General features: G+C 42.8%; 2 protein-coding genes across 2 annotated transcripts; one reads left to right on the forward strand and one right to left on the reverse strand.

The window, feature by feature from the left end:
• Positions 1-46: 46 nt before the first annotated feature.
• On the forward strand, positions 47-2,618 carry dpcd (deleted in primary ciliary dyskinesia homolog (mouse)). The gene is made up of 6 exons (XM_067259597.1): positions 47-226; positions 465-545; positions 639-763; positions 941-1,074; positions 1,267-1,369; positions 2,094-2,618. The coding sequence occupies exons 1-6, from the start codon at positions 163-165 to the stop codon at positions 2,196-2,198; spliced, it is 612 nt and encodes a 203-aa protein (XP_067115698.1). The 5' UTR covers positions 47-162; the 3' UTR covers positions 2,199-2,618.
• A 1,890-nt stretch (positions 2,619-4,508) lies between these two features.
• Positions 4,509-9,693, reverse strand: fgf8b (fibroblast growth factor 8b). The gene is made up of 5 exons (XM_067259259.1): positions 9,054-9,693; positions 8,938-8,974; positions 8,071-8,254; positions 5,988-6,094; positions 4,509-5,587 (listed from the first exon to the last, which is right to left on the reverse strand). The coding sequence occupies exons 1-5, from the start codon at positions 9,110-9,112 to the stop codon at positions 5,291-5,293; spliced, it is 684 nt and encodes a 227-aa protein (XP_067115360.1). The 5' UTR covers positions 9,113-9,693; the 3' UTR covers positions 4,509-5,290.
• Between the last annotated feature and the right edge of the window lie 253 nt (positions 9,694-9,946).

The raw sequence follows: 9,946 nt of genomic DNA on the forward strand, positions 1-9,946 counted from the left end.
ATGTGATGTGAATGCAAGCCATGCTTATATAGGATTAGCACTTGAACAATTTGTTTTTATATCGTTTTCAGAAGAAATAAATATATTTGATCATGACCTCCGTTGCCGTGGCTACACGTGCTGTTTCAGGAAGTGCACGTTTTCGAAACAACCAACAGCATCATGGCTGTGCAATGCTGGGCTGATATCCTTAAATCGTCTAAGAAAACCGCTTTAATTCATGATGGTCAGTGCACTTTTAAGTTTTAAACTGTCGATTTGTATTTGCATTAATTTGTATAGTCGCATGTTGCATAATAAGTACAGTAGCACATGTGATTAGTTGCAAGCGACTTAGCAATGCTATCAAACTCGTCAATGTGACATGGGAGCAATCCTGTACGATAACTAGCTCATGCTTATAGCAAATCGATCTACAAATACCCAACTCATTTAGCTACTTTGTGTGAATTGGATCTCTTTAGGGAAAAGGAAGATCCACTATCTCTTTACAGATGGGAAAGAAATGGCAGAGGAATATGACTTGAACACAGACGAATTGATTGGTAAGCATATGTACATGCCACGAAGAGAGTGTATTTGGTTATGATATGTATTTCTTAAGCACACTCTTGATAACATAAGTGCATTTTTCTTAGTAAGAAAATGGCGTTCAAAAAGCCCTCTGGGCGCAGAGGGGCCGTGGCAGATAGAAGTTGGCGAGCCTTTCCCAACAACGGTCGGCACTTTGGAATCAGAGGTTATAAAGGAGAACTGCTCAAATGTGAGTTTTCACACACATTGTATGAACACGTTAGTGTTGGAGCTGAAACTTAAACACGCGTCGTGGATTGAAAGAATATTGGAAGAAAACAACACCATTGACACATTATTTTAAATCCTGTCGTGTCAGAATGATATTTGAATTAAACGGTGGTGTCTTGGTCTTGTGTTTGCCCAGCCTGTGTTCCTGCGTAAGGACACGAAGACCAGTTTTCAGTGGAGAGTCAGGAACCTTCCGTATCCCAGTGACGTGTACAACTTGTCAGTAGAACCTGCTGAACGATGCTGCATCATACGGACGTCCAATAAAAAGTGAGCCAGCTTATCCTGTATGCTGTTTTCACTTTCGTTCATTCTGCAGCATTGCACTTGCCTCTGGCACTGAAATCCGGGGAAATCACAAACTTTGTGTTGTTGTTCACTTTCCCATAGGGGGCACTGTTGACAAGATATTTATCCATAGACTGACACTAATAATGGTCACTAAATCGTCTGTCTTTCCAGGTACTTTAAGAAGTTCAACATCCCTGACCTTGATAGAAACCTCCTGCCATTGGACAGTTCTGCTCTTAGCTTTACCCACGCCAACAACACACTGATAGTCACTGTAAGTACTGTTGACCTCTATTTTAAAAGTATAAGCATTGTTCAAACCTGCTGAAACACACAGTTCATCACATACAGGATCTTAGTTTCTTTAAAAGTTAAGTTTCTTGTTCTGTAAGTGCTCACTTTCTGGTCTTTTCTTTGTTTTCACTGGGTAAAACAAATTCAAGTGCACCTCAAATGTCTGCCAATGTGAGAACAGCACTGTTAAATCAAATATTTTCAGAAAACAAAACATTGCCATTCAAGATGGGACCAACTTGCTGTGTGATTAGCTAAGGATGTATGAAGCCCATATGAATCATTCATCCATGATCGGTCATATTGTGATTTTATGACTTGAGACTTGGATCTCATTTGAACTCTCAGAATCAAAACAAATCCAATTGTATTTGTACTGCCCTTTTGACATAGTGTCACAGAGGGCTTCACAGACACCCACAGACTAGCACCTATAACCAATCTAACCCCTTCAAACCCTCACCTATGACTGCACCGTAACACTCTCAGAGGATTGCATCACAGAATATGCCTTGACGATTGGTCACTTGGGCTTCAAAGAATAATCTTTGATTAGTCTCTCTGTGATACTTGATTTCTTATTTTGTGCGTTATCCAACTCCTGTCTGAACATGATTGCAGAAAGGGATGTGCAGGGGGGGGGGGGGGGGGGGTTGGGGGTGACAGGGACTGTTATAGTCATCACTCTGTCGTTCTCCCCTCAGTACAAGAAGCCCAAAGAGGTTTTAACCCTGGAACACGAGCTACTGAGGGAGCTGAAGAAACTGAAGGGGACCAACGAAGGCGACGTCGACTGCAAGACCCAGTGAAGACGCGTCAGAACCCATGACTGAGTCGTTAGTGTTTGATGCCGTGTGCTGTTGGGTACCTCTGCTCGCGATCCGATCCTGAATCTCAGCTGTTGTGTGGGGTTGCCCCCATTAGAAGACGGCAGCACAGTGCCTTGTCCATGGTTTAATGGTTTTCATTGTGTTAACTAATTTGGGTCTCTTGAATGGAGCCAACAAATTACTGCTAAAGCCCTGTCTTGTTTTTTTCTTTCAACCTTTTCCTGTTACTGGTTTTTCAACGTGCGTTTTTACCAGGAAAAAAAAAGTGTTTTGAGAAGATGTTTGCTGATGTTCAGTTAAACGTTCAAAAAAAATCATTGTCGAAGCGCTGCAAACCTTGAAGTCTGAAGATGTATTGTTCTGTTATTACTATTTTGACCGTGAATCAATAAAAAAAAGATAGCATGTTGTTGAATTATGGTTGCCGTTGTTTTACTAACCCACCTACATATGTAAACGGACTATGTGGAAGGGTCAGAACCCCTCACACTACCTTCATTCTCCTGGTCCTTGTAAAACACTCAAACACACAATGACTCGTCCCTGTTGGCTTTGGGGTCACCCTTACAAGCACGTCCCATTTGTGTTAACTGAATACCCTTATGTTCTACATACAGAGTAGGCCACCCTGAAAGCCTGTACTCCAGGCCTGGCCAGGTCAGTGCTGGCTAGTTGGACTGGCCCCATGAGTTAGGCTTACTATGGGGGTTCACTAAACAGTGCAATTCTAGCTACCCACACATAAACCATATTTGATATACTGTATTGAAATACATGTCCATGCTTTTAAATAGCTTTAGACTGGATGTGTATGTTAATGTTGGTGTGGTAGTCTAACGACAGTAAGTAGCTTTTCTGGGGATTCATCGAGTTCTTTACATTCAAATATTAGACTAAAAGTAAAAGATAAATGGATCCGATCGATAACGCTGGGTTATTTGTCAGCTTCTATAGCGAGGGCAGTCTGTGATAAAAACAAAAACACTGTTCCTTCAGACCCATTTAGACACTGCTAGAAGAGGAACAATGCTGTTTTAAAAGGAACAATGCCATTTTAAATATAGATTCCTTCAACCTTGTGATCCCTTCCATTTCATTGCCAAACGTGCCAAACCTCAAGTGAGCAAGTGCTTGAGGCGGAGACAAAACCACAGGTCACTCTCACCATTGTGCTCTGGGTGTACGGGTGACGGGGAAAAAGACAGTTCAAAAAGGTCTCGAAGTCAGAACCACAAACAGCAAAACATCTCAAACACTGTCTTCTGTCTCCAGATTGATAAATAGATTTGATATTGAGTCTTCCTCTACAAAAAAAACAGGAAACTATTAGACAAATATGGAACAGAGCTTAATGCATTGTGCACTCAAGGATAACCTTAACCGGATGTTTGCAGTAGTACAAACTGTACTTAGAACACTTCTTCACAGGATTCTACCACAAGTGTTTTAGTACAACTCACGTTGTCAGGCTGAAGTATTGTTGTGTTAGCCTCTATTTGTGATCAATCTATTTTTAAGAGGCTGCTTTACAACCTCTTCAGAGCTGGTGGAAGTGAAAACCTTTAATACACATCATTCCGACCTTAACAAAACCAACACATTCTGATTGGACGTCCAGGGTGGACAGTGTGAGAGGCGCTGGGGTTTTCCTGTACTCTGTTCAGGGTCTTCCTCTGTTCCCCCGTCGATTGGCCTCCGCCGGTCATGCTCAGCTGCTTCTGGGAAGAGACCTTCTTTTCGGCCCCCTTTCACTCTCCAATGCCTCTTCCCAGCCGTCCCTCCGCCCCCCCCCCTTTCAGTTGGTGCCACATTTTGCCACATAGAACTCTGGTTGCTTTTTCTACCCCCCCACCACCTCCTCCCCCACCCCATCCATCCATCTATCCCTCCCTCCATCCCACCCCTCCTCTGTGTAACTGGCTTCTTCTTGATAACTGACCCCGCCTCGTGTTATTCTTCGAACCCACTATTGTACAACATGCCCTTTTATATGAGGTCCCACAAAGAGCCCATTTGATCAGAGGGATACGGTGTGCGATCGTGAGAAATGCAACTACATGGTGGTAAACCTTTGTCCCAGCCAAAATGGTGGGCTGACCTCATCGCTTTTAATGCATAGCCCTTCCCCATTCAGACCAAAGTCTCACTTGCTGAGCACATTGAATTCAGTAGCCTGTCACAGATATTGCCCCTCAGTTATCTGGGTCTCCAGCTAGAAGAAAAAACAACAACAGGTTTTCTTTTTTTTCCTTCTCTTTTTTCTTTTCCTTTCCCCCCTTTTATGCGATGCTATACACTTTCCATTACAAAATGACCAAGAGGAAATCAGGCCAAACGGGTTGACTCCAAATTCTTTAGTGGTTTTAATATACACTCTACAATAAATATTTCCGTTTAAAGTATTTTACAAATCTTACAAATAAAAAATATATTCATATATGTAGAAAAGAAAGATTCGGACTAACAAAAATGAATGCACGAAAAAACCTTACCTAAATGCAAAATGTTGATCGATTGTCAGCTAGCTGTTTGCAACCGCATGACAATCCTAAGATAGCTGCCTCACCACAGTCTCTCTCATAACATTCCCCTTAGCTGAGGGGGTTATCGAAAACCCCAAGGTGTCCATGTACTAAAATCTCATCGAGTGCTCTTGCACTAAAATCGTCCTCTGAACATAAAATTCTGCCTACAGACACCTCTGTCTAACGTGGAACAACTACCAGATTAGATACTCTTAGTTTAGATACAGATCCAGTACAAAACTTTACAAAACAATTCCTTTGCAAAGAAGCCATAACGTGGTGATTGGCAAGACATATCTTTTTTGTTGTTGTCGGGAATGTTTTTCTCCCTGCAGTGGTTCTTCCTCTAAGGTTCCTTCTCTACGATTCTCCCCTTGAAAGTTCTTCCTCTATGGTTCCTTCTCTACGAATCTCCCCTTGAAAGTTCTTCCTCTATGGTTCCTTCTCTACGAATCTCCCCTTGAAAGTTCTTCCTCTATGGTTCCTTCTCTACGAATCTCCCCTTGAAAGTTCTTCCTCTATGGTTATCTCCTATAGGTTTCCGCCTCAGCGGCCTCCTGTGCGCTGGTGATGGGAATGTTTAGTCCTCCTGTTCAGGGGGTGGACAGGGATGGCCACAGGGAGGACACCAAACGGCCTCCTGTCTCCAAGGAGGTGTCCTCTGGGTAGTCGCTTCATGAAGTGGGCCTCTCTCTGATGTTGCTTGGTCCTGGAGGCTTTCCTGGGCCTCCCCTTGCGTGTGAACGCCATGTACCAGCCTTCGTACTTGGCGTTCTGGAGGGCCGTGTAGTTGTTTTCCAGAACAATCTCTGTGAAGATGCAGTCTTTGCCCCGGCCCTTCCTCTGCAGAATATGGTGAACAGGGAGAGAAAGGGAGGCAGAGTGAGAAAGAAAAAGACAGACAGAGAGAGAGAGAGAGAGAGAGAGAGAGAGAGAGAGTGTGTGTGTGTGAGAGATAGAGAGATAGAGAGAGAGAGAGAGAGAGAGGAGTAGGGGAATGTTTGGATAAGTCTCAGGAGATGTTAAAATATTGTTTTGACAAGTAAATGGCCTATCAATCATTCCAAAGGGATGTACAGGCTAATCCCACAGTCAAAGTTTTCCCCTCAAATCATGCCTCCTATAAATCCCCCCCCACCCCCCCCACCCCCACCCCAACACAGGATACACCAAGCTGTTTTCCACAGGTTTGCATTCACAGTTATGGTCACAACTGCTCTCGCACAAACGTGCCCATCTTTACCTTCCCTATGAGCTTGCCCCTCTTGTTCATGCAGATGTAGTATCCCGTCTTTGAGCCTCGGATTCGAACGCGACTCCCAAACGTGTCCGTCTCCACCTCCAGTTTGGCTGCGGAACAAAAATCCAGAATCACATGATCACAATTCCTTCAACTGCTCAGTAATCTTCATGAATATGCCGCATGTTTTGGGCCTTTTGCAGCTTTTTGGATGGGCACAGACACGGTTGGTAGTACTACGGCATGAGAGCTGACCTACAGATTTTCTAAACCCCATCATGCTGGAAATACTGTAGTTTTTGGCATTGTGACTAACACCAGCTATTGGTTATGAGACTTTGCACAGGCTCCATTTTGCTGTGATGACATCAGAAGGGATGCAAAGTCTTAGTAATGATTGGCTTAAAAATGTGGATACTTTATGGCTTCACGGCCTATGACTTTGCTGGACCCTTAATGATTATCCCTGTTTACAATGTTAACCCATACGAGAGGGGCAGTTATGCAATGAATAAAGCATGATCCTTTTGGCAAGAAGTGTTTTGAAACAGCGGCGAGTGACTTGGTTTTCACCCAGTGCCATTGTCACCGAGGGCCTGTAAAAGCTGTGCTGTGATGCAGGGAGAGGAGAAAGGAGAGAGGGAGAGCGAGAGAGAGAGGCAGGGAGAGAGGGAGAACTCTGTGGGCAGGGACACCACCACAAGCACAGAGCGCTGGTCAGATTTGGGCCTGCTACAAGAGTGACACCCACTCAGGACATGCACTCTGTGGCTAGGAAAAGGCGGTGTGTGTGTGTGTGTGTACACGCATGTGGGTGTGCACACGTTAGGCAGAGGAAAGAGTGAAAAGACAAAGGGAGCACACAAGAGAGGGAGACTAGGAACAGCAAAAGAAGGGATAAAATGAAGATGCTGACTTCACCGCTCCTTATAAACTGAGTCATACATTGAGTTGTAAAGCAATGAAAATTCCTCGTAAAATGACCCTCCAAAACGCACGGAGCAGGCACTAAGAGGTGGATGGGATGGTGGCGGCCGTGGAAAGATGGCTAGACACACCAAAATACTTTGGTGACAGGAATTTGCTCCCTTTAACATTTTTTTGTTGTCATTTTTTCCCCCTGGTGGGAGTAAAAAAAAAATGTCCTTGCTGGTTAGATTCCATCAAAACAGGTGTTTGTATTGAAGAGTTATATGCAAAAACCTTCACCACCACATTTGCTAAATACATATGCTCTCTGGATATAAAGCCATTAATTGAAGCCACGCTGAGTAAGATTTACTGTTAATTGTTCTTCTTGGCTAATTCTGTAGATTTCCCGGTGCGCTCCAAAAAACCCTGTGGTTTCTGCGGTCATTCAGTAGTCTAGCCTACTGTTATGGATAGCTGAATAAATACATTAAAATGTTTTTGAATGAGATTCGTCAAATTTGTGGAATTCTCGTCAATGGTGTATATAATTATTTTAACCCATTACATGCAAGCTAGAATATAAACATTTAAGAATGTATTACTAGCATTTTTATATTCTTTTGTATCTAGATGGACTAATGAACTATTTATGACACGACATAAAGACCGATGGCTTCCTTATTTTAATCACCTATATTTTGTTTCCCACCAACAGTCAATGACGTGTAAATCATTAGCTAATTTGAAGCTAATATAAAACAAGTGTGCCGTCAAAAATAGGTAGGCTAGTCTGTAGGTTACAGAAAATGTATATTTCTTCACGGCCGCCTCTTTGGGCATTCTGATGCATTTTGAAGATATTACGAGTGGGTTTGCAACGACAATCATTTTAATAACAGCAAAGTATATTCCAAGTAAGTTCCCATTTCCACGTCGCCATATTAAACAGAGTAGGCTGGGCCTATGTTATCATAGCCCATGCCCTCAAACTTTAGGGCCTAGGCCTATCAAAGAACTGAGAGTAGGCCTTGACATTACATTGACGTACCCTGAATAATAAATCTCCTCTAAAACGGTGGCATTCATTTTGACCCCACCACTTTGTTTACGTATTAGGCTGATAATATGTAGTCTGTGTGGCTTAAATTTGAAGGTAGTTAGTTAAACATTTTACCGTGAACTGCGCCATCGTCTCCATTGGCGTTGACTCTCTTGTTTCCCAGGACTTGAACATGTTTGCCGCTGGTTCGGCTGTAGAGCTGGTAGGTTCGGGTCAACCTTCTGCTCATCCGGTCGGAAAGTCTGCTCTGTTCGTTTACATGGTGCTTGAAATTAGGAGGTGACTGTTGCACAGTGTTCTGTTGAACAAGATAAAGGCGAAGGAATGAAGGTAGAGTTGGCCTGTTCCAAAAATTACACTTAAAACTACCCTCTTTATAGTGCCTTGAGGTCCGTGTAACTGACAGTTAGGCCTAGTTATGTGTAATGTAAGGCAAATTATAAACAAATCGGCCAAAATGACCAGCATTATGTATCTATAATGACAGTGAAAAAAACAACAGACTAACATTATGTCAATGAGCATGGGGCACATTATGACATTAACAAAAAAGAAAAGGAGTTCGTGGAAATGCAAGCAGCGAGCCCGCTGTCCTCGCGCGGGATGACATCCCTCAGATAGGTTGTTTTACCACGACTGATCTTTCACCCCTGTCTCCCCGGACTATTTCCCTTAACGATTCTTTTTCAATTCAGCCATACGCCATCCACATATGTTTTAACAATTACCTTTTCGGCTCGCGTTTACGTCTTTTCAAGATGTTTGAATAGTTGCCAACTTAGCTTCGAACTGATGATAAAATGTTTTCATTGTTATTACACTTTTATTGCAGAAATGCAAACCTGGAGGGATGTCAATGAGCGTATAAATGGTGTTATTTGTTATTTAGTTGTCAATGGACTGAAACTATTTCAAATGGTTCTGAAAACATAATTGTTCGTTTATTGCCTTGAAAACATAATAAACCGTGCAACTTCATACCTGTGCGTAAAGGCAAAGCGCAGTGAATTGAAGTAACCTGAAAACGAGGAGAACACCGTTAATAAGTTCCACACATCTGAAGATGTATAATTCAGCTAAAGGAAAACGTTACTTACAAATATCCTAATCTTGATGCTCTAACCCTCATCTTGAAATAAGTCAAATATTCCTTCATGAATTCCACTGTTCTATTGCAGGACTCTCTTGAAAATACAGTCCATCCCTACGGGAATTTCAGATCATTTTATTCCCCTCCTGTCACAGATAGAAAATTGATAGCCCCAGCGATTGAGAGATCCCGAACTGACGGCTCCAGGTAGGATTTACTCATTGACAGCCTCACAATAAAAAGTCGAGAGGTTTTAAAGACGTTCAGGGGGTCATCCAAAATTAAACAGTCCCACAGAAAGAAGGAGCTCTATCATCAAACGACCACCGTTATTCCTTAAATCCCGTCAGTTCCCACTTGCGTCAATCATCCCTTCAGAACTGAAGGTCTTGGTTAATGCTATTCAAGAAAGATCCGTCCCCACAGCATTTTGATTAGGGGATTCTATTAAATCCATAATGCGGCGACGAAGCTGAATGTAATTACCCACGGACCTTTACGCATCAGCGGTACAACTTAAGTCCACCCAAACGGCAGACTTAATAAAAACAAGATTCTGACAAAAAAATAGAAAAGGCTGGTTTACGTTTATGTTTGCTATGCAAGCATAGCCATTGGTTATTGTCTCACACAAGTAAATACGAATAAGGTTTGAATAGCGGGACTCCCAATGTCAAACAACCTCCCTCCCACACGTGTTTTTCTTGTGGTCCAGTTTACTCCCGACTAGCGGGTCTCCCTCCATCTACATTTAAATACTTTCACTTGCGGGTAAAGCAATATCCTCGCGGAGAGCAGGCGGGGCTTGTGTGGGACACATAGTATGCTCCACGAGCCAATTTGGAACAGAACAGTCCGAGAAATTAATCTGCACCTGACCTGTTCGAGGTACTTCACTAG

The sequence above is a fragment of the Osmerus mordax genome, chromosome 21, assembly GCF_038355195.1.
Source record: "Osmerus mordax isolate fOsmMor3 chromosome 21, fOsmMor3.pri, whole genome shotgun sequence".
NCBI classification, from domain to species: Eukaryota; Metazoa; Chordata; class Actinopteri; order Osmeriformes; family Osmeridae; genus Osmerus; species Osmerus mordax.